The sequence below is a fragment of the Xiphophorus couchianus genome, chromosome 2 (genome assembly GCF_001444195.1).
Source record: "Xiphophorus couchianus chromosome 2, X_couchianus-1.0, whole genome shotgun sequence".
NCBI lineage: Eukaryota > Metazoa > Chordata > Actinopteri > Cyprinodontiformes > Poeciliidae > Xiphophorus > Xiphophorus couchianus.
This window is the reverse complement of record NC_040229.1, coordinates 30,798,126-30,821,547: the sequence shown is the minus strand read 5'-3', so window position 1 is coordinate 30,821,547 and position 23,422 is coordinate 30,798,126. Positions and strand designations below refer to the sequence as shown.

The window sequence follows — 23,422 nt, the reverse complement described above, 5'->3', positions numbered from 1 at the left end:
TCTCCTGCGGGGGGCGGTATCGATCCTGCTCCCTCTCCCTACCTACCCAGACCATAAAGGAGCTGCTGAAAACAGGCGAACTTGCCTCCAATTGTCCGAGCCTCACGTCACGGAAAGAGTTGAAGCGCTTTGAGGAACACACTCAAAGGATAACCTTAAAAAAGCGGACCTCGATGAATGCTGATAATCTCTAAAAGCGGAGTGTTCTCTTCCTTCTTCACAACTTTGCGGGCCTTCACTGAAGATGCGCAGGAACCTGTTTACGAGGAAAACGCAGGAAGTTTGAGTCTGAGGGAATCCGGTACGGGCTGAAAATGCACAAGGATACCATTACTCATCCGTCTGTTTTTGTCCGCGCCGGACCACTTTGTCCTGGAAATATGTTTGTCTTTGAAGGCTTTTAGGATCCTGGGTGAAGCTCAAGAGTGATAAATGAACATCACGTTCAGAAAGCGCAACTTAGAGAGGATTCTGCTGATCGACAGAGCTGTTGGAGGAGGACTCGGATGAAAACAGTTTTGGTTTTAATCATATTGTTTTTATGTTGACGCAGACACATATTGCTTGCATATTGTGGAGTTATAGTTTAAAGGTAGGCTGCAACTCGGTAAGAGGAGTGTCCTAAATGGGCTGATGATGTTTAATGTGATATAGACTTGAAAACAAAATAGATGTTGTTTGAAACTAGGCTTTAGAAGATTATTTTAACTTTAGTCAAACTCTGCAGTATTACAGTAGGCGGTGGTCATATGTTTCCATGCAGTATAAAGTAGACGGTGCCAATCAAGGCATTATGTGCATGTAGAGGTTAAAGGTTTGGGAGCCACTTGTGTTTCAACATGTCAGTAAAAGGTGTTGCTATTTACACTTTTCTAAGTGAAAACAAGGAGGAGATCAACATCCAGGAGAATGAGGAAGTGGTTATATTTGACGAGAACTCTGTGGATGGTTGGGTCTTGGGGGAAAACAGCCGAGGGGAGCGGGGTCTCTTCCCTAAATCTTATGTGAACATCATTCGCCCTCGCTCCGACTCCAACGTGACTGACTGCTCCATAAGCCCGGCAGGCTCTTTAGGAAATGACTCCCCCCATCTACCATCTACACCAAACACATCAATTAATTCGGGACAGATTTATGACGAAGACTACTACGACGACTGGGATGACTGGGACGACAGATCCACAGTAGTGGATGATGCTGATCACAGTAACACTAGCACTACTGGAGCTAATGGACATATCTTTCAGGCCCCACCGTCAAATAATCCCAACGTGCATTACCGGAGCAAATCAGTCTCCGGACAAGACAGCATGGCCAGCGCCAGGAAGGGTAGCATGGTGGGCAGAAACTTGAACAGATTTTCCAGCTTTGTCCGCTCAGGGGTGGAGGCGTTTGTGCTTGGTGATGTTCCCATGATGGCAAAGATTGCAGAGTCGTATACCATTGAGATGGGTTCACTGGGACCTCAATGGAAGGCAAATCCAAGGCCATTCATCTGCTCTATTGAAGACCCAACCAAACAGACAAAGTTCAAGGGTATCAAGACCTACATATCGTACCGAGTGACGCCGAGCCACATAGGCCGGCCGGTTTACAGACGATACAAACACTTTGACTGGTTGTACAACCGTTTGTTGCACAAGTTCACTGTGATCTCTGTGCCTCACCTCCCTGAGAAGCAGGCCACTGGTCGGTTTGAGGAAGACTTCATCGAGAAGCGTAAGAGGCGACTGATACTGTGGATGAACCACATGACCAGCCACCCAGTCCTCTCGCAGTATGAAGGCTTTGAGCACTTTCTGATGTGCGCTGATGATAAGCAGTGGAAACTGGGTAAGAGGCGGGCAGAGAAGGACGAGATGGTGGGAGCCCATTTCATGCTGACCCTTCAGATCCCCAACGAGCACCAGGACCTTCAGGACGTCGAGGAGAGGGTCGACAACTTCAAGACCTTCGCCAAGAAAATGGATGACAGTGTGATGCAGCTCACGCACGTTGCCTCAGAGCTCGTGCGTAAGCACCTGGGCGGGTTCAGGAAGGAGTTCCAGCGACTTGGGAATGCCTTCCAGTCTATTAGCCAGGCTTTCACACTGGACCCACCCTACAGGTCAGATGCCCTCAACAACGCCATCTCCCACACTGGCCGCACCTATGAAAACATCGGAGAGATGTTTGCAGAGCAACCTAAGTATGACCTCTTCCAGATGTTGGATAAACTCTCGCTCTATCAAGGCCTGCTCGCCAACTTCCCGGACATTATTCATCTACAGAAAGGTAAAGAGTAGTTTCAACTTTCTGGAGAGTACTCCAGTGTTCTGGAGAAGTGATTACAGCAAGTAATGTGATTACAGTTAACTGACTCTTTCTTCAGCAACCCAAATGTTTTCTGTCCCCAAAGGTTTTCTGAACGTTATTTTAGGAATCATGTAGTTGGCTTGGTTCTTCCAGATGTTATGCTAATATATCAAACTTTCTGCCCACAATGCTATTATGATATTGTAGGTCTTAATGACTCGAGCTTTCTAAAACCATTCATTTCATACCGGATTCCCCCAAAAGCAATTGCGATGTCTGCGAAAACCTAATTAGAAATGACAAATAGTTTTCATAATATATAAAGTAGCTGCCATTAGGAAGTCCTGGGTCAAAATCATTGTCTCAACCTGTTTGATGTGTTCTGTAGAAACCATAGTGCTTCAATTAGTTAATTTTAGTGATCAATAGAAAATAAACATGTCCATCTTCTAATATAAATAATAATCTTCCGTGAATAATTTGTTGGAGTTACGTTCCAAAATAGAAATCTGCAAAAAGATGAATCAGCAAATACTGAACCTCTGATAGCCATGGGGTCGACTGTAGTGGTAAAATCAAACAAATCCACAGTCATCATTTAAAAACTGCACATGAAGTACTGTCTAAAACCAGAGTGCCCATCCAGCAGCGGTTCTGGATGGGTGAGAGATTCCCCGCCACCTCCATGCCAGTCCAGAAAACTCCCCTTGATGTGACTGATGTTCTGCAGAACCAGACACAGCTGTTGCAACACTCACAACACACAAAACGGAGTTCGGCAGTTTCCGGTGTGCTCCTTATTACTTTCTTCCCTTGCCCGACTTCACTGAGGTCCGCGGGAGCTGCTTTCTTGCTGTTATCCTTTCGAGAATGAAAGCTACACGGGTGGCTTTAGGATGTTGTGTTGGGCAGTGGCAATAAATGTGAGTCCAAACAGAAGACGGTTTAGGGCAGTACCAGAAAAAATATCAGAGTGTGCTCTGTCTGTCTCTTTGTCCTGTTTTCTCAACCTCTCTCTAGTCTCTGCTTGGTCTCTTCACATCTGGCTTACTCTTTTCATCTTCTCTCCTGCTGTCTCCTGCACACAGACGTTCACCTCAGCACTGTCTGACTGGGCACTTGCTCTGGTTTCAGTAAAAGCACGTAAATTTCCAGTAGACAGAGAGCCTTGAACTCCTCTAACAGTGAATTGCAGTACTTTGAACCTCTGCCAGGCCTAATCCCATTGTTAGAGGCAGCTCTCCTTTGAGCACAACCAAAGATCCTGATCTGAAGGGTTAAGAACATTGCCGTGTCATAGAATAAAGTCCCTCTAAGGGGTTTTTGTGTAAGAGGCAGATGTGGGGATGGCAGGCTGCAGCCACACAGCCTGTGGTACATCTCATGTATAGAATGATATAGCTCAGGTTTGATCAGTCTTAATATGTCGGATTTTCAGCTAAAGACGATACAAATACAATTAAGTTAAACAAAAACAACAGAATTGTAGAATAGCAAAAGCTCCGGAGCAGATCTACCATCCTACCAAGGGGGTCTGGTGCCAATCTCCAGCAGTCATCGGTCAAGAGGCGGGGTACTTCATGGGCGGATTATCCGTCAAACACAGGGAAACGCGAGCTGCGTTTCCTTTATGAATGTGCGCAAGTCTTTGTCTATATTCTGCTAATGTTGACAAAACACAGTTTTGCAATTGTGGTGTTTCCATCAAATACGAAATGAAATTAAAAATCACACGTGAATAAACTTGTTCAAGTGGTGAGGTTAAAAACCATGGCAGCAATGGCGGTAAACGGCTACATGAGATGCATTCATAATTCAGCCACGGCGCTAGCGCTCATCATCTATGAGCCATCAGAGGAGACGTTCAGGCGCTGAAACAAAACAAACTAATGTACAAGCAGCTTTTTCATAAAGATACGGGAGCTTGATTTAAGTAAATAATTCCTAAATATTGATGAAAAAGTACTTGTTTCACTAGCAAATTATTTAACTTATAGGATATTTTTTCCCATGTTATAAGTAAAATAATCTGCCAGTGGAACCAGGACTTTTTCATCAATATTAAAGGAATTACTGACTTAGAACAAGCTCCTGTATCTTGCTGGAAAGTTACTTCTAGGTTAGTTAGAGTGTATATTTAAATGTAAGATATTTACACTAGAAACGGGACAGAAATACCTGGTAAAATGTTAGGATCTTGCAGTGCTACTAAGTAAACACAATGCTGCCATACCACAAACAATATAAAAGTGGTGCAGACTTCCTCCATGGTAGTGAAACGAAATCAACTTGAAAGGAAGTTCTTCAAATGTTTTTATGATTCAACTCATGATGGCAAATGAAGCACTTCTTCCTTTTCCACTTCAAACCGTAAGCACTCCTAATACAATAACATTAATGGCTTAAACTCATTTCGACAGGTGAAGTCTGATGTTGGCAGCAACTCAACAGCCTGTTGCATGATAGCTATTGTTGTTGGGATCTTGTGTCTTGAGATTTTGTTACGTCCGCACTCTACTGCTCACCTTTTTTCTCACCATTGTCTTTATTCGTCAATGCAGACATCATATCTCTTACATGTAGTTCAGTTGCTGCTCAGATGGCTGTTAAGCACAACTGCAACCCTGAAAGCAGCTTCTTTTTTTTTCCAGTTTGAGGAGGAACACACTCTTGTAGCATGTGTTTCAACAAGTTAGCCAGACGTTTTGTAAGACGGTCAAGAGAACTGCCTGGCTTCCACACGTTACAAAAACAATGACCAGGCTGAATCTTATTCTGAAGGAAGGGATCTGCTACTTCCCAGCTGTGTGTCGGATGCGCAGCTCTAAAGAATCACATCAGCAAAACAAACCGTGCTCCTACGAGCTGCGATCTATGACCGTGTGAGAACGCCCAAGACAGGACGGCGTTATCTTTTGTGCGGTCGCTCCAGATGTAATCGGAGCAGCCAGGATACGGTTTCAGGAACGTTTAGGCGGTTCTGTTATTAGCACGTCTTGAGCCTTCACGTCACGTGTCAGGTTGAGTGAAAGATGACAGTGCGCTCCCTCGTTTCTGACTGCTCACTCGTAAATCCTGACAATGCTTGGTCCTCGTCTGAACGCACAATGCCTTGGCCAGATGTTTCTGCATTCCTGTCAGAGTCGGCCCGGTCCGGGGAATGTTTCCCTCTGACGGTGATTACTGCTGTTTTCACCACAGTTGCCTGTGACGAATTGAGAAAGGAGGTTAAATCACAGAGTGTTTGTTTTGCAAGGATGGAACCCCCCCCCCCAGAAATGCACTTATTTGTCTAAAAGTGAGCCAAACATTTGCAACACGTTGGTTACCCGTAAAGCTCCAAAAACACTGAGCGTGTGTGTGTGTGTGTGTGTGTGTGTGTGTGTGTGTGTGTGTGTGTGTGAAAACTAAAGAAGCAGTCACTCTTTTTAAGCTGGTGTTGTTTTGCCTTCAAAATTGCCTAGCTAATGAGACTAACATTACTTTGCTATACTTGTGTAAATAAAAGGCATAACATTCTTGGTAATATAAACTTGAAAGCTACAACTACAGTGGGCGCTTTTTCGATATTTTAACCATATGAATCAAAATCCAAATAACAATTGATGGCAATATCATAAATATAATCATGGATATGATATATATATATATATATATATATATATATATATATATCTAAAGCTGAATGTTTTTTGTGGTATTTTTACTTAAGGTTATCATTACTGTGAGAATCCGATGACTAACCTGACTATCGGCTTGATGTGTAGCAGCTTACAAAACAAGACAGTACGTGGTGTTCCCTGGGCAAGACGGGACGTGATTTTAACGTTATTTTGGAAAAAACAGCAAATTCCAGTTTCATTTCTGTTTGGTTTTCACACAAAAGGAAAGCTGTCTTTCAAAGAGGCTGTGAACAGTTTGTAGAAATCCAACTCAGGTTTTCATCAGTCTTAGTATTTTAGATCTTAAACAAGAAATTATCTAATGCATTCCAGATGATTGTCCAACCGGATTGGTCTCTAAAAATCTGTGAAATTCAGGTGAAAGTAGGTCTAGACGATATAGACTTAGAATTTTATCTTGATATTTTGTGGCGATAATGATAAAAATAATGATGATGATTTACTACGTCTTTAGCATTCACATTACCACAAACGCAAACATTGTTCTAGCAAAAAGTTCCCTTTTTAAATTGGCTTCTTCAGGACGCCACATTGAAGAAGTGTGATTTATACCACTGAACATATTTTTAAATGTACTGATATTTGTCGAATAAAAAGTGGAGAAAATTGTAAAAATAACATTTCCGATAATGTCTGTTTTGCTTTTTGAACATCAATGTCCATTTATCAAGACGGCGACAAATCAAATTCTTCTCACAATAAGAAAATTTCACGATAAACAATAAACAAACGATAAACGGTACGATAAATGCCCACCACTTACAGTGAAGTATATCAGTGGTTGTTAAATGGGGCATTAAATGACCAAACAAGCACCAAAACTGCTATATATATATTTCTTTTTTTGGGGGGGGGGGATCTTATAAACAATATAAAGGTGACTGAAGTTCACAAACTGCTTTGAAGAATCTACATGTAGTCTAGGATACTCCAAAATCAAGAGATTATGCACGTTTAAAAATATTGCTGGAAAAAGATATCTAGAAAGGTAAATCTGAAAAAGTGTCTGGAAACATAAAGGACCTTTGAAACCACAACAAAAAAATAATCTTAAGTACAAAGATTTGATCAACTTGAAACAAAACGGGGGATAAATGAAGGAACGAAATTGAAACATGTAGACAGGAAATGTAGGTACATTTCAGGTTCTAATCCTGAATAATATAATTCCCAATTAATTCCATGTAACAGATCATGTAGCTATCTAAAATACAGACATTACCCTGTGGTTTAAAAGGAAAAGCAGCTGGGATGCTGTGGTGGTGCCGGGGTTGAGCACAACCCACATGAGGAGGCCTTAGTCCTCAACGTCGCAGGTTCAATTCCCGGCCTGCTGACCTTTGCTGCATGTCTTCCCTCTCTCTCTCGTACTACTGTCCTGTCTTAGCATTTTCAAATAAAGGCCATCAGAGCCAACAAAAACTTTAAATAATAATAATAAAAAAGCATCTTATAATTTCCACGATAGAAACGGAGAGACCTTATCTCCCTTGCCTTGATTCCTGCAGGCAAGGAGCCATTGTTTGCCTCCAAGTGACCCATGTCCAGCCTTTGAAGCGAGTTATCGAGTGCAATCATTGGGGTCAGACTGGCTGTCTTTTTGCACACTGGACATGTGACCTACTGTCCGGGGCAGTGAAAGCAGAAGCTCTTTATCAGACATCTGAACTCTTCCTGCTGCGACGAGCAGAAAAACGTACAAATTTAGCAACTCTGTTGGGAAACAGTTATATTTAACGCGGTTGGTGCAGTTTGGCTGCTGTGGATGCAAAAGGATTGAAAGAAAACGATAAAGAAACCTTGTTTTGTTCCGTTTTTATTCGTAGCGCTGCAGGGAAAGTCTGGCGAGGCGTTAAGCCGATGCATATTTAAAGACAGCAGTATTGAGTGCCGGGTTGCAGATGCTGTTACCACGGCGATGTGCCTTGTGACGACCTGCCTTGTCACTTTTGTAACTGTACATTCAGAATGTGCTGCTTTACAGTCTTAAAAATCTATATCAGTTTGTGTGATACCAGCAAAGAGATTAAAGTATGTCGCCTTTTTAAAAAAATATTTCTTTACATATTTGTTGAAACCGTCACTATGTTGTGACACTGTGGTATGAGACGGATGATCTGTGAAAAAAAAAAAATTAACCTCAGTTCAGCCAGGAGGCTGTTTGTGTACTCTCTGCTACGCTACAGCTTCTCCATCATCAGTATTTGTAGATGCTAAGGCTAGTTAGCATAGCCACTGATAATGGTTTTAGTGAAACTGTGAGTTGTTTGTCCACCATTAGTACGTTTAGTAGCACATACAGGAGCGTGATTGACAGCACTGAGAGCCTCCTTCTGACTCTCATTGGTTGTCTACTGCATTTTTGAAGACCACAATAGGAATCGCTGGAGGAACTAGATTTTTTTTTTCACAGATTATGTCTCATGTTACACTGTCACGAAATGGTGACAGTTTTAACAAACATGTAAAAAAAACAAACATTTTTTAGTAAAGGTTACATGCTGCAGCTTTAATGACAGTGTAATGATGCTGTCGGCCCAGTGCTTTTCTGCTTGTATCACATTTTTCTAAATAGTCCGACGCCACTGCTGGGTGGACTGACCTGAACAGTTCCTGTACGGAGCGGGCCTTCGCCCTACATGTAAAATAAAACCTGACTGAAATGCGTTGGCACATGGTGAAACAGGTTTGTCAACAGAACAGAGCGCTGACAGTTTCATTTGTTGTTCATGCTCTGATCAGAGTGCGGCTACATCGTACGTTTGTGTGATGTATTCAAAGCGTGGCCTTGGGGCCACTGGCAAATGTTAGGTGTAACACAAAGTGTTTGGCTGTCTAATAACCGTGCTTTTTGCATCCTCTTTAAATTCATAGTGAATAGTACGGAAGAGGATTAGGGCCACCGAAAAAAATTTAAAAAATCATTCTGACTTTAAAGTTCTGAGATTCTGAGATTAAAGTCAGAATTCTGACTTTAATCTCAGAATTCTGATTTTAATCTCAGGATTCTGACTTTAATCTCAGAATTCTGACTTTAATCTCAGAATTCTTTTTTTTTTTTCGGTGGCCCTAATCCTCTTCCGTAGAATAGGACCACCTGTGCCCGGTGACTTTTACTCGAAAGCAGACTTTGGTGAACCCAAATCTGCTTTTGGTTAGTTTATGAAACTACAAAAAATGCTTTTAAGTAGAAAGCATTTTAAAAAGAAAAAGATTGACCCAAATTCTTTTTTCGAGAATGCTCTTATTCTTCCTATCTTTTCTTCTTATTATTGTTTTTTTTCCTCTCCATCAAACACAAAGATTTTTTAATCTGGATGCCTTTCTTCTAATAAGGCAAATTTGCCTGAAAAGTTTTAACTCTACATTTGTTTATACATTCATTACCTTCGAAACAAATCTACCTCATTACCTCTTGGTTTATTGATTTGGCAGCTAAGAAAAAAAACTTTATATGTTTTGTTCTTAAAATATGTATTTCTTCTTTCCCCCTTGAATATTTTAAAAATATCCAATTTCAACCAACGTGCTAAACAATCTTGAAATCACAGCTGTACACTTCAAAAATACAAAATCTTACCAAGTATTTCTGTCTGGTCACTAGTGCAAAACTCTTAGTGCACTTGAAATAATACGAAAGTGACGTAAAATGTACTTTTTTATCAAGATATAGGAGCTTGTTTTAAGGCAATAATTCCCCAACATTGATGAAAAAGAACTAATTACACTGGCAACCTTTTGTCACTTAACAACTTTGCTGCGTTTCCTTTATAAATGTGTGCAAAACTTTGTCGATATTCCACTAATGTAGAGAAAAAAACCCTGCACAATTTTGCGATTGCGGTGTTTCCATTAAATAGGAAACCCAATTAAAATCGCACGTTTGTTCTCACAACATGTCATTAAAAACATGTCACGCCCCCATCCTCTAACCACTTCCTGTCGCCTTCTTCTATGTGACCACGTCTGCTTGTTGATCATGTGACTTGTGTGAAATATGAAAAAAGTGTTTCCATTGCAGTTTTGTGAAATACACCAATTTTCACAAAACTCATCCTAGTGCCAAAAGTTTTTGGGGTTTTTTAACCAAAAATTGAGATTTTCTTGTCTTTTTTCGAAATTGGCGCGTTTCCTTTAAGCAAATTTATTTTCAAACTCTCAAGTTGCGCAATTCCATGGTCAATGGAAACAACTTCTGTCAACCTTTCAGACCAAAGTAGCTAAATATTTGTCTGATTTTGGTGTCAGGTCCTTTTAAAGATCGGCGAACGGCCAGACGACTGCAATCGGTTCACCCCCAGACAGTAACGGCCCTATGCAGATGCCCTAATCAGCCTTTTACTGGCCAATAGTCATTTCTGCTCAAAATCATTTGTGGAAACTAAATGGTAGCATAACATGTTCTGCAGGTTTCTTGATAAGATGAAGTTTTGAATGCTTTAGAAAATAAGGGAATTACGTGATTTATAGATCATAGCACATATCCTTCATAGACACTGATCAGGATTTTGAGCTCAGTTTTTGATCACTAGCTTATTCAAAGATTTTATTGTCGCCATGTGGTAGGCTGAAGAAGTATTTCTGTGATCAATCAAAATCATTTTTGGAAGAGGGAACGTCACCCCAGGTGTGAAAGACAAAAGCAGGCAGTCACACAGGACGAGGTTTGAGACAAACTGAATGCAGATCTGTCACCGAAAACTGCCTTCAGCATCCTTTATAAGAGATGAATATCATCACCAAGGTTAGGACGGTGAGAATTGCGTGCAGCAAGTAGATCATCACTTTAAATGGGAGATTTCCAACCGACTGCCAACATTTTCAAAGCTAACACTGGGCAACTTTGCTGTAACATATATCAGCTTCCTGAAGCTTCTCTTGTGCTTCTTCACCTTTAATCTCCTCATTGACGCCAATAACTAAATGCATCGTCATCATTCAGTGCCAACTTCCGCAGCGAAGAGTGTTGTTTTAAAGATATTTAGCTTCCTATCAGATGACCGTCAATCAGACGCAAAGTTGGCGGATTACTGGTCACCGGCTGAGGGTTTTACGAAACACACAACAAAGTGCGCCAAAGAGCTCGAGGTTGATGTATTAAGCTTTGATCCATTTAAGGCATTGAGGAGGAAAACAAATCTGTCATTTAAATAATCTTTTACAACAATTATGCAATCTTCCAACGGAGTTTAGACTTCAGGTTAAACAAAACCCCAGAAACAAACAAGAATAAAACCCCGGATTACTTGCTAGCTAAAGCCGTCGTCATAGAAACGCCATCATATTGGTTGTGGTCACCATCGAGACTGTCCCCTCAGGACATTGAGTAATTTTTTTTTCTGTTAAGATGGATAGACGGAAAGATATTACTCCGATTGACCAAAGATCATTTATCACAGGAACATTTGCAACTCCTTTAATTATCTCTGGCGGCCATTGCAACACTACATAACTTTACAGACAGGAACATCTGCTCTATAACAAAAGAGTTGATGTAATGGCAGACAATGTTTTCCTCGGAGGGAATTTGAGGACATCTGAGCTCACAGATCTCTACGAAACGGCGTAGAAATGACTTTGAGTGTTGAGAGTTCTTTTGTTTGATGTGTGATGACATCAGACAATTGATTTTTTTGGGGGGATATATTTGAAAAGTTTGAAAAGCAGACCGAAAATAAAACAAACAAACAAAAAAAATCCCCAGGAGCAACTTGGAAATCCAAAATGTGCTTGAGCAACGTTTGATCTCCCTGCGAAACGAATCCCTTTGGCAGTGAGGAAACGTCGGGATAAACACAAGGGTTGTTAGCAATAATGAATTATAATGAATTTGTGAAGCATATCTGAGCGTATCCCTCCTGGTAAATATCACGATGGCGCTGATGTCTGGCACGTGGGGACGGATTAATCCTGTAGCGTGTGTGTAAACTCAAAGTATACGAAGAAAAAAAAAACCCTGTAACATCTGTTGAACATCTCTGCTCATGACTTTAATCAAAAAGTTAGATATGAGCTCCGCAGCTTTTTTGGGTGCTTGTCATGTATCTCTGAAGCTCCGGCCACGGTCAACAACGTTGAGCAGGTAAAGTCGCTTAAAGTCCGCAGGAATGTGGCAAGTCAGACTCGATACTTCTGGTCACGTGAAAGCTCCTGCTTTCCGTTACAACCGGAAGGTGTTTGTTTTTGTCCGTACTGTCTCACTGTTTGTAGCAGAAATAGCTCTGAAACTGCAGCTCTGCTTTATATGTTTATGTCCTTAGCAGCTAAACGATACAACTTTTAGCTTAGTCAGCAGAGTTTTGTGTTTCCTCCCTTGCCCCCCATCCAAAGGCTTTTAAGGCCTGCTTTATACTCTGGCAGAGATTGTCGAGTCCTTTTGACCCCAAAGCGCATTCTTGAAGCCTCTTGTTTCTTTCTCCCTCTTCTTTTCCGTTCTTAAGCTTTCCTCTTTCGCTTAATCTCTTTCTCATATGATGATCCATGTATTTCTTGGCTTTTTTTTTCTCTTCTCTATTATCTGCTGATCTCCTTACCTCTCACAAAATGTTTCAAAGTTCAAGTTACTGACTAAGGCTATATATTGTAACAACCTACATTTATTTATGATGTACTGTTAAGATACAGTCCGTCTACATCTTAAGGTCGTTTTATTTCTCATAAAAGAAAAAAAAAAGCAACCTGTAAATCAGATAGATCAGTCATAAGCTGCTGAATAAACTTTGCTTGCTTAGGCACGTTTTGTACTGGCAGCTTTTCATACTGAATAAGTTCAGTGAACTTTATTCAGGCATACTCTGGGTGGATTCAGACCAGTTCTGTTTGGTCCAATTTAATCAAACTCTAGTTCCTTTGCCTAGAATATTTGGTTTGTTTGTGGAGGTGTGACTGTGTAATCAAACTCTTGAAAATGCTGGTCCACCTACATACCTCGGTCTGCTTTTAGACCGGAAACCGCTCCAAAAGCAGGAAGCGGATCATAGCACAAAGCATTTTAGGTAAATGCAACCGAAACAAACGTGCCAGTCTAGCGCTTAAGAAATGGTTTGGGGTCTTTTACCAATGACAAAAGAGAAATCCTATAATTGCTAAAATCATTGGATTGTGATCTAATGACTGAGGCAGCGATATAACCGCTGAGGCAGCCGCTATAACATAGTATATTCATCGTCATGTTCAGGAAATCAGATTTGATTGTTGGTGAGATGGTGCGTTATCCTACTGGAAGTAGCCTCTAGAAGATGGGTACAATCTGGTCTTGAAAGATGGACATTTGTTGGTCAGCACCAGTACTCAATCCCAATAGAAAACAAATGTTTCTATAGCTTATACAATTTCCTTCTAAGAGTTGTAGTAGATGCTGATGGCTGTAGGCAAGAGGAATCTCCAGTAGTAGCAATCTGAATTACAGTGAATCTGAAGAAGTCTCTGATTGAAGATGTTGTATAATCTCCAGAGATGGCTAAGCCTGTGTGAACTGCAGTCGACGTTTCCCGATTGGCCCCTGGTCAAACCTGCTGTGGCGGATAGGCCACAGCTGGTTTCGTCTGCTGTGGCCCATCCGCTTCAAGGTTTGACGATCCGTTGTGTTTTCTGAGACTGATGTTGCTGCTTGTAAAAATCTCATAGTTTCCACAGTGGCTGAAACGACTTTACCAGTCCATTGGGCACTAACCACCTTACCACGTCCAAAGTTAGCTAAACCAAATCTCCGTCCCATTCTGGTGCTCGGTTTGAGCTTCAGAAGGTTGTCTTCAATAAATGCGTGGAGTTGCTGTACCTGACTTGCCATTTTTCTTTTTACTGCCAATTGAACCAGTGTACCCAATAAAGTGGTCTGCTAAATTTAGCCTCCTGGGTTACCAAGTGGAACTCTAACTGCTAATTAAAGATATACACAGTACCATTACACAAAGCTGTGGCCTGACAGTTCTTTGTGTGCCACGGTACTTAGACGGACATGTAATATTGTTGCAAACTTTGAAAGCCTTTGAAGCAACTTATCGGAGTTCGTGTGAAAGCTGGGAATGTTTGGAGAGTGTGGCTGGCGTAAACCTCAGACTAACAGTCAAGAGGAAAACACATTCTTCTGAGCGAAAAGCTGCACCATGCTGGAGGATGCAAAACAAAGCTAACTAGCTTTTTAAACAAACACCCTTTTAGAAAATATTAAACTGCAGCTTGATATGTCTTATGGCTGGGAATCTGCTGATGTGTTGCTCTATATTCAGTTATTACTTGAGGCTTTTCTTTGGCGCCTTTTACTCCAGATTAAGATCACCCCATGGTCGCCAGGACCTCAATTTGAATGTAGCTGAATTTCAGAAAATCTGGAAGACTTGCTTTCCCAGCCTGATATTAAGATACTCACCAGGATGTTTCTTAGCTGCCTGTGGAATCTCCCGCATGTATGGGAGGTATCTGCATCTCCTCCATTAGTTTCATCCTTCCTTTGGACAAGCGAACACAATCAGGACTTTTATCTGTCGATCTGCAGCACGGTTTTCAAGATCTTGCTGGGACATTAGTCTTTTAATCCTGAAATTGTTTTTCAGGTGATAGAAGGCTGATTTTGTAATGGTTTTTATGTGACCCTGAAGGTTCAGTTCTGATTTCGGGCCTAATCATTAGCTTCCAGCTGTAAAAGCTGAAGCTGTGTGCTAACCTCTTTAGGTCCAAAGAAGTTGCTACATTTTTATGAATATCATTTCTCAACTGCAGTTAAAAAAAAATCTTCATGTCTTCAAGTTATTTCACTCATAAACCATTATTAAAAACTGTGTTTAAATTCTTTAAAGAATACATCCAATGCCTAGATGCCCAGATCATTCGAAATACCAGAGTTAGCTTAAGCTAGCTTGAAGCCTGTTCCAATAGTTACCTTGTCAACAGGGAAGTTTCTGGTCATGTTTGCTCATATTTGGCTGTTATTTAGACATGTATGATAACATTTCCTCTTTCTTTATAGAACAAATATGCATTTCAAATATTTTCCCCTTATACACAGCTAATAGCAGGGGATTATTAGCTGTGTACTTTTTTTTTCACAATTTCATGCTACTTTGAACAAAAAGTGAAATGGAAGGGAAAGGGAAATTCGTTATGATATTCAAAATGCAACAAAATTTTGATTTTATTTTTTTTTTAGCACACAACACATTGTTAATGACTTCTGAACAGTAACACACATGAGTTGTGTGATGGCCAGGCGAACGCTCCAAGACCTAAAAGTTTATGATCAACTTTAGTATCAGGAAATAGAGTTATGATTTCTAAATCCCATTAAGAACAATCCTATGTGTATATTTCAGAAGCATATGTTAATAATACTGAATTAACTATTGTCTGTGATTATTATTATTATTATTAAGTTATGTGTCATGACGTCAACTCCCCAGTCAGTGGTGACGTACAGATCAGCCACCGCTGACTACCACGCACGTTTTAGATGTTTCCCAGAATGACCACAACACCTGGCTCAGTTTGATGAGTAAATAACAGGCTTCTGCAAGCTGCTGAGGGAATCCATTGTTTTGAATCGGGGGCGGGGAAACGCATCCAAAGCCTGCAGATTAGCGTGCGATCAGAAGAAAACCCCACGATCTCTAAAAGCAGACCATTTCATTCTGAAATAAATATGTGCCTTTCTGTTTTGTCTCGCTTTATTTGCCTTACTTGCAAAACAGCAAAGAACAACATGTTATCAGTTCCCAGCAGTTCTCGACACGGACGTCAGCCTTCGCTCTCACATACACGGACGCACTCAGAGCTCTTTACTTTTACTGGTCGGGAGTGTTTTTTGTGGCAGCAAGCCTCATTTATACTCCCTTTCAAATGTTTACTTGTGTGTCCAATGAGAATAACAGTCACTAATCTTACTGAGGCACGTTAGGCCTTTCGATGTTTGAAGTGTACGAGGCCTATTCCCAGATTGGTTTATTTTATATACGCTCATGAGTCACTCTGGCTGCGCAAAATCCAAATGGCTTTTGCCCCCCTCCCCCCCCTCAAATGGTCTATGCTTTTATTGTTGTTTTTCTTTTTTGTAACTTATATATTAACGCTGTAGAAAATATTGCTTATTAAAAGTCTGTTTCAGTCAACTGGTTCATACATCACTAAATATAATCTCAAGAGAACATACCATGTTGTCATTCTTCGGGTATTTCCCTCCCCCCTCGGCTTCTGGGAACTAAAAGTATTGCGCAATTTCAAAATGTAATTTGAAAATGGTAGCAGCATGGCAATCCACCGGAGCTGTAGCTTTGTTTTCCTGCGTTCACCAACTTTAATTTCTCTATTTAGTCCACAAACCACATTTGATTTTTTTTATTTTAAAGAAAACCTAAAGGCTACTACTTTATGCACTGATTCGTGTTGGTCCACCACATAAAAGCTTCACAAAACACACCAACGTCGTCATGTGACAAAGCGTGAAAAGGTTTAAGGCATATAAATACTTTCGCAAGGCGCTGTATATGCAGCTCACTCTTGGCTAGAGAGGAGCTGTTTGTTCTTTTTTTTTTGTTTTGTTTTTTGGCTGTTAAGATTTAAAATACACACATCAGGAAAGAGGGATTTTTATAAACTGGGACAGGAAATCAAATAAAACAGAGCTAAAATAGACACAATTGACCTGAAAGTGGATTTGTAAGGAATCTGCTGTCTGAGGAGAAAAATAACGACTCAATTGGAAATCAGCCACTGGGGGAATCGGTGGGGAAAAGAACGTTGTCGGCACCAACGCTTACGTACAAGTGGACCGCAATCTCAGTCTGGATTGTAAACAAATAAGAGGAATTTAAAGGGACGTTTCATTGCCAGATTTTGGTTTTGGGACAAAAGGATAAAAAGACACATGGACTTACGGAGCGCTTCCTGTAGCTGCTCTTCTGTGACCTCTGGCCCAGAGAGGACTGTGGGAATCTCGGAAGTCGGTCAGCCATAGAACTGTGATCCTACATAATCCCAACTATTTTCCTCCCCTCAGCTCCTCTAACACACTGGAACGTCTTTCTTAGTTATCCAAGATTTTTCAGCTTGGTTCTGCTCAGGTCGCATCATTAGCTGTAAGATAAAGCTCCAAAAAATATGGAGGCTTGATCAGTATTGTCAGGTACGCAACAGACGTTTTTACTGCTGGCTTCAATACCAAGACCCTTGATGAAATCTCAAAACGTTCAATCATTGATCATTAGCAGCAGTATTACACACTTTTTTCCCCTACTGCACAGATTTGCTTTGAAATGATCTCAGAACGTGAAGGGTTAGTGCTTGTTGATGATCTGGAAAGGGACACACAGACTATAGAATCAGCTACTCGGCCCAATTCGCCCAGAGCCAGGACGCGAGTCATGCCGACAATCGGATCAATTGACTTTGTTTTCCGTAACTTGGATAATAGATCACACAAGTTTTCTTCTTTAAATGCTTGTGTCTGCAATCCATGTGGGTTACAATTAATCATATCCAGTCCTGCAGTCACCAAATGTCACCTACAAACGGAAAAGGTCCGGGGCGTCGGGTGGCGCAGCGTTTAGAGCTGTGCAGAGGCTACAAACCTTAACGCAGTCGCCCTCGATTCCTTTGCCGCTTTTCTCTCCCTTTTTCCTGTCCGATTACTATCAAATAAAGGCCACTAGTGTCAAAAAATTCTTAAAATGAAAAAAAAACCCAAAACATTTCTCTTCAATCACTGTCGGCCAAACAGACCATAGACATAAAACAAAAGCAGATCTACTAAATGAACTACACCTAAAATGTGTCGTCAACAGGTCAGTGAAGAAGATGTTCCTAAACAACTTTCATCCTTAATTAATTAGAAACAGATTTGTTAGTTAATTTTATTTGTTAGCTAATTAATTAAGAATTGTTTGCTAATTTGCTAGCTAACATTGTTTAGCTAGTTTGTTAGCTAAGACTTGGTGGCTAATTACTTAAGAATAGATTTGCTAGTTAATTTTATTTGTTAGCTAAGTAATTAAGAATTGTTTGCTAATTTGCTAGCTAACATTGTTTAGCTAGTTTGTTTGTCAAGACTTCTTAGCTAATTAATTCGGAATAGATTTGTGTATTTTCTTACTACATGTTCTCTATAGCATGGTTAGTGGTAAACTTTTAGATATGTCTCTGCTTCAACACACTTGAGTCAAATAAGGATCTAAATAGCAGGACTCTGGAGAATTTCACCGCATACTTAGGAGGTAATTCAGTCATCTGATTCAGAAGTGCTGGACCAGAAACAAGTCGAAAGGTTGCTGGACTCCGGCCCACAAGGTCTGGATTTGAAGACTCCAGATGTTAGACCCGTTCAGGTTGTGGTTGCTAGGTCCAGATCGAAACCAGATTAGCCAGAATTTGCTTTCTATTCTCATCAGCTCTGGAGCAAACTCCCTGAAAACCTTTTGGCTCCTTTAAATCAGGACTAAAAATATTGCTTTGGATCAAAGAATCCCACTCGTAATTTCTTAATGTTTTTCCTATTCCTGGAGGTAAAAATTGAACTGAGATTGGTCACGGTTTGTTTTATTTTGCACAAAGCACTTTGGATTACCTTGTCGTATTAAATAATGCTGTAAAACTATGCAAATTTTATCAGTGTGTACTGATAAAACCTGCCAAATCCCCTTGTGCTCTCCATCTCATCTTCCACCGGTGGATTGCTAATATCTTGGCAAATCCATAAATCTTTCACACGTTGATCTGTGCAGCAGCTTGTCTGATTGGACAAGATAAACAAATCAACCTACTTTTTACTCCCCTTGATTGGGGAGTAGTTGTTAATTGGACAATAAGAAGCTGATAACCTTTTCTAGAAAAAAAAAGAAGTTTGTTTTGCTTTTTGAAGTCAAAGATTGTGAGATTTTAACTCAGGTTTTGCTGAAAGGACGCCGACGTGTTACCATCAAGCAGAAACTATCTTCCTCAGACGACATTTAGCTTCAGGGGGAGACCACATCAGGTCATCTTTCTCGCATCATTCTCTCTTTTTTGTTTTCTTTCCAGTCAGGAGTGCTTTTCCTTTATGTTCCCCAGACGTGCTCTCTGCTAAAACTCATTCTCGTCTCATGTGAAAGGCAGAACACACAAATGTAGGTCAGCGCCACAGACTGCAGTCCACACACACACACACACACACACACACACACACATCTCCTCCTCCTCTACTGGAACGGGCTGCGAGTGCTGTTCATGCTTTCCCACACTTGTGCCAGGCATTCCACACAAAATGTAGCGTTGCATGACTTCACAGATTCGGCTTACGGATGCGAGAGCGACTGGATCGTTTTGAGACGCCTCCCCTCCTTCCCCCCGGCTCCCGAGTTTATCCAGACCAGACCGCCTCTTCTACCTCCGTAGAGGCCGATTGATTTAAATTCGAAAGTGTGTTTCCAAATCAGATTACGCGCAACTAGGACAGACTCGCTAATCTGTAAAGCGTCATGGCGACGTGCCACTGGGCTGCCATGTTCTGCTCAAGGAAAGTGACTTCATGGCAGTGCGGGTGGATGTGGTTTGAACTTGTCCTCATTCCACTGAAACAAGATGTTTGGAATGCAGTAAAACTTGACGAGACGGTGTGCTTCCTGTTTTACCTACAGAAGTGTGGAGGGTTACAGTGTTTGTCTACATCCGTACAGCTACAGCACTTGCTCTACCACTGAGCCATGTCGCCCCACGTAGGCGGTTTTTATTGATTCATAAATTTTCAGCTGCAGCACAAAGTCAGCCTGGTAAAAGCCAGCCCATTGTTCTACGCTTCGCTTCGTCTAGAGCAGGGGCGTCAAACTCATTTTCATCGTGGGCCGAATAAAATATCAATAAGAAGCTGTTTGATTCAGGGTTCAATGAGTGTTTCTCAAAATGAAAACGATCAGCCCAGAAAGGATTTCGCGATTGTTTTTGTGGGGGGGTGTTTTGCAATCAAAATTACAGATTTTGTGGTGCTAATTTAGAAATGTTTGTGAGGAATTTTATTTGCGCTAATGTGTGATATCAAATGTGACTTTTTATTAACATCAAGTAAGGCTGAGGCGGCAGTCCAAAAAAATTGGCCAACTGACCAATTTTTGAGAAAATCTGCCTTCTTTTTTATGGCCAATTTTGAGAAAGATTTGCAGTAAAATCAGAAAAAAATTTGAATTTTGCATGAATTTTTGCAGATTTGCGAAAAACTGGAGGGACTTATTGACATAATTTGGAGTCTAGAGGGCCAAATTAAAAGCTAAGGCAGTCCAGATTTGGACCCCGGGCCTTGAGTTTGACACATGTGGTCCAGAGGGTCTGGACTCCAGAACTGATATACTACACTGGTATACTTCAGGGGCGACTTTAGGGACGACTTGTCTTGCTTCCAAACTTGTCTTGGAAGCAAGACAAGTTTCCAAGACAAGCTGAAGAGCTTGGCAACTTGATGGGCTGAACATCGTCAGGGGACTTCCTCAACCCTAAGTTGTTCAACCTGTTTACATGTCAACACCAGGATGATCAAATGCAAATGCTTTGCTGCGTCTTGTTAGCCTGTGTAGCTGAAGCCACAGTTCACAATTGTTTAAATGGACATTTAAAAAACATTCTTAGAAGAATATGCTCATGAAAAATGTTGTGAAGTAAAATCATCTTAATTCTACTGAACTGACTTGAAAAAGCTCCGCTTGCTAACGTGAAAATGTAATGTTGTGTTTCCCGTGTCTTGATGAAGGCGCCTTCGCCAAGGTGAAGGAGAGCCAGCGGATGAGCGACGAGGGGAAGATGGACCAGGACGAAGCGGACGGGATCAGGAAACGCTGCCGGACTGTGGGCTTCGCCCTCCAAGCAGAAATGAGCCACTTCCATCAGCAGCGAGAGGTGGACTTCAAAGACATGATGCAAGCCTACCTCAGGGAGCAGATAGCCTTTTACCAGCGTGTTGGCCAGCAACTGGAGCGCACCCTGCGCATGTACGACACCCTTTGAACACTCCAGACTCACTCCACATGCCAAAACTTCAAGAAGCAAAGAATGAATTTTGACTCTTTTTTTTTTTTTTTTTTTTCCCAATATGTCAGGGTGCTTGGTATAGACGGAAAAGAAAACCCGGTAGTTACTGAAGCGATGCACAAAGCCAGTCATTAATTCACTCTGATGGATTCAAAGAAACGTTTTTAAAAAGACCTACTGTATCTTTTATATCTAAAGTACACTTCAAATAGGCAAAGTCAGTATATTTTATAGAATTTAAGTTGTTTATGACAATGAAAATTAAAAGTACAGGTTAGACATCGTACACATTCAAAGTGGGGATACACATAAATAAAGCCATAAAGCGAGTCCTGTGCTTTTTTCTTCTTCTCTTAAAGGGATCCATGAATAGTTGTATCAATAGACTTTTATTTCACAAGGAAAAACAATACAGTAAAAAGTTGTAGAGTATCGTTTTTTACATCTGCTTAGTTCTTACAAATTTAAATAAAATATTGCACCGCAATAAATTCTGGGTAGATGACGTGTGCTTGTTCTTACACCGCTAGCTCTGAACAGTAATTTTTGTGCTATAAATAATGTTGGGTTCTGTTTCACCTTGAACGCGATTAAATAGAAGACAATGGAGAAATGACAAGAGGAAATGAGGAGGAGCAAACCGAGGAAGAGGCGAGATTTGGTCGAAAATGATTGTGTTTGCTGACAGTGTCTGATTGTGCGTTGGCTTTTGCTCCTCTGCCAGGTATACCGCATGTTAAAAATGGCGACCTCCGTATATAGAAAATATAATAAAGATGTAAAATTTTTTGAAGTAGTTATGAGTTTTTATGTGTTACAAGCAACAACTTTTAGGTTAATTAAAAAATCATAACATATTTTTCTAGCTAAAATGCTCCAAGCTAGTCGTGGATCCCTTTAAAACAATCATGGTGACTTCTTCAGGTTGTATCTTAAAATTATTTTAAACCAAAAAGATGAACAGCATGTTTTTGTTTTTTTACATCGGCAGTTAAATGATCTAGATTTTTTGATTTTTTTTTTCTGCTCAGTAATGAGGAATGTTACATTAACTTTGCTGAGAGCACATCCTGCTCAGGTCTTGGCTGCTTTAACTTTTCATGTCAGCTGTTGCAAAATCACAAACGTCTCCTCGCGTTGAGACTACTACAGTCGATTTTAAGTAGTGATCTTTCAGTTTGTGCCTTTGGGGAAACTTTGCTCTTTTTTAAAAATATTTTGTAAGTTTACCATTTTCTTCTTGTGTACCGCAGGGGGGAATTGTTGGTATGAGCTTAGTGTGTCAGGACAAGTTTGCACATGTCTTTTTCATGGTCATAGTCGTGGGTTTGTTTTACGTTGTGTGGCTGAAGTCTTAAGATGAGTCAAAAGCTGTGCTTAACTCCCTGCTACATAGCGGAGAAAAACAAATGTATAACTACAGTATATGTAGCAGCAATTTGAAATGATGTCATGGAAACGGTGTAGCGAGCGAAAGGGACACACACTGTCTTATGTGCTGGATGAAAGGAATGGTAGCGCTCTCATGTCTGTACAATAAAGAGATATTACTATAGTTTGTGTTTTTATCTTAAGATTCCATGATATCATGATTTTGCACATCTGAACGACCTGCAAAGCTTTTGCTCTATTACAAAGAATTATTTGAACTTCTTCAAGAGCCTCATTTACTGAAATATTTATTCAGCTGTAATATTTAATGCCATGCAAGCGTGGTTCCACGGTTCAAGCTACGACATAAGTGTTTCATGGCTTATTTAACGCATTGAAATGAACTAGTTCATGTTTGCAGTTAATTGTGTGAAATCCAAAAAATCTAAGACGAAAGTGGAAACGTAATCATTTTTGTTTTCTCTTGATTCATTGGGCTTAGCGGCTCAGTTCTGGGTAAACTTCCCACACCGTTTATGTAGGAATGTGTTTTTTATGAATGTTTCAACAGTCTTACTTGGGAGCATTTCTGAGGTCAGACAATGATGTTGGACATCATTTAGTCATTTCTATGAGCGTGCCAGTCAAGTTCTTCCACACCAGTCTTGTGTCTCCAATTCATGATTGGCCTTCATGAACTGGAACAGGAACAGAGCCAAAGTTGGGGATATGAAATGATCCAAAATGTCTTGGTTCGCTGAAGCAATGCGAGTTCCTTTCACTGGAACTAACGGGTGGAACTAACTCCTGAAAGACAACGTCGCACCGCCCCCCGCAGCAATCTTTGCGGTTGACACAATGCCATCAGGTAAGTGCTTTCCACCTGGGAGCTGCTGGCCCAAACTCGCCTATAAGATTGCCAGAGCACATGAATCGTAAATGTAGAGGACACTGGTCTAGACTCAAGTTGTACTGGATTTTATACACCCGTGGCCATGAAAGTGATCTGATGCATGACCCAATACTTTTAGAAGCGTATATAATCATATCAAACCAGTATAATACAGCCACATAGGCCGATTCAAATTAAAGACGTT

The 23,422-nt window shown here is 40.7% G+C and overlaps 1 protein-coding gene across 1 annotated transcript; it reads left to right on the top strand.

The window, feature by feature from the left end:
* The first annotated feature begins 164 nt into the window (after positions 1 to 164).
* On the top strand, positions 165 to 22,509 carry snx33 (sorting nexin 33). Its single transcript, XM_028036559.1, has 2 exons — positions 165 to 2,274; positions 20,677 to 22,509. The coding sequence occupies exons 1-2, from the start codon at positions 840 to 842 to the stop codon at positions 20,928 to 20,930; spliced, it is 1,689 nt and encodes a 562-aa protein (XP_027892360.1). The 5' UTR covers positions 165 to 839; the 3' UTR covers positions 20,931 to 22,509.
* Positions 22,510 to 23,422: the final 913 nt, after the last annotated feature.

What these genes read in the sequence shown, in the direction of transcription:
- snx33 (XM_028036559.1), top strand. Translation starts at nt 840, where the DNA reads ATGTCAGTAAAAGGTGTTGCTATTTACACTTTTCTAAGTGAAAACAAG. An exon ending in CATTATTCATCTACAGAAAG is followed by an intron (nt 2,275 to 20,676) that starts GTAAAGAGTAGT and finishes GTCTTGATGAAG; the next exon opens with GCGCCTTCGCCAAGGTGAAG.